This window comes from Nicotiana tabacum, chromosome 18, assembly GCF_000715075.1.
Source record: "Nicotiana tabacum cultivar K326 chromosome 18, ASM71507v2, whole genome shotgun sequence".
In the NCBI taxonomy this organism is placed as follows: domain Eukaryota; kingdom Viridiplantae; phylum Streptophyta; class Magnoliopsida; order Solanales; family Solanaceae; genus Nicotiana; species Nicotiana tabacum.
Genome location: NC_134097.1, coordinates 23,425,085 through 23,426,304, shown reverse-complemented (window position 1 = coordinate 23,426,304; position 1,220 = coordinate 23,425,085). Strand labels below are relative to the sequence as shown.

Below are 1,220 nucleotides of genomic sequence, written 5' to 3'. Positions count from 1 at the left end.
TTTTTGGTAATTAAAAGTTTTATTTACCAAGTAATATTTACACAACATCTCTCTCTTAAGCCTGATCTGGACATCAGTCCCAGATTCAGCTTGTCTTCTCAGTAATGTTCCTTCTATCTACTATACTATTTATACAACAGTAGGATAATAGTTTAACGCTAATAATCTTCCCTTCAGTCTATGCTTCATACCCCCTCGACAGTGAATTTATTAAGCTAGTTGTCTAGTAATTGCTTCAGCACTCCTTTGTCTTGCTTGAAATATTCGCTCATTCCTCTCTTGCCATATGTAGTATATGCTCCCAGGTAAAACTATTCTGTATACTTCTGCTTTACAATTCTTCCCTTTGCATTCCCTTTCATCCCATTCCAGTTCTTGTCCCCAGGTCATCACCTGCCTCTTTATTCCTTGCCATTCTAACATTGCTGTCCATACTTGTGCTGAAAATGAACATTTAAAGAATAAATGTTCAATAGTTTCTTCTTCACTGTTACATAGTGCACAAGCTGTATCTTCCAGTAGACCCCATCTCCCTAATCTTTCTCTTGTTAATAGACTTCTATGAGCAACCCGATATAATGTGAATGTCCATTTAGGCAATCCAGCATTATTGCATGTCATCCTCCTCCATGATACCTTTGTGAAGTCTCCTCTAAGCTTCAAGTACATATCCTTAATTGAGAATTTGTCCATTTGCCGCACCTTTTCTTCTGAGTACCCTACTTCCTCAAAGTATTTCTTTGCTTTAATTATTTTTTGGACTACCCATGATGCTTGTTTTGGTTGCTCACCCCAAGTAGTGTATCTCTTATAGTACAGGTGCGCCCATTGTATCCACATTTTATCTTTCTTCTTATTTAGACTCCACAGCAGCTTGCATATGGCTGCTTTATTCCATATGCCTATGTCCAATATATTCAATCCCCCTGTTGTTTTTGGCCAGCATAGTCTATCCCAAGCCAATAGAGCTTTTTTGTGACCTCCACCCTTCCAGTCCATAGAAACCTTCTGCATATACTTTCTATCAATTGGATCATTTTCTTAGGCAGCATAAACACTTGTGACCAGAATACTTGTATGGAAAATAGCACACTCTTAATTAGTTGAATTCTTCATGCATATGACAGGAATCTAGCAGTCCATGATTGAATCCTCCCTAGCATCTTTTCAATCAGTGGTTGGCATTGCACCAATGACAGCCTATTGGTACTTAGTGGCAC

General features: G+C 38.4%; 1 protein-coding gene across 1 annotated transcript; it reads right to left on the bottom strand.

Annotated features, from left to right (window-relative positions):
- Window positions 1-210: 210 nt before the first annotated feature.
- Window positions 211-1,014, bottom strand: LOC142172448 (uncharacterized). Its single transcript, XM_075236063.1, has one exon. The coding sequence runs from the start codon at window positions 1,012-1,014 to the stop codon at window positions 211-213; it is 804 nt and encodes a 267-aa protein (XP_075092164.1).
- Between the last annotated feature and the right edge of the window lie 206 nt (window positions 1,015-1,220).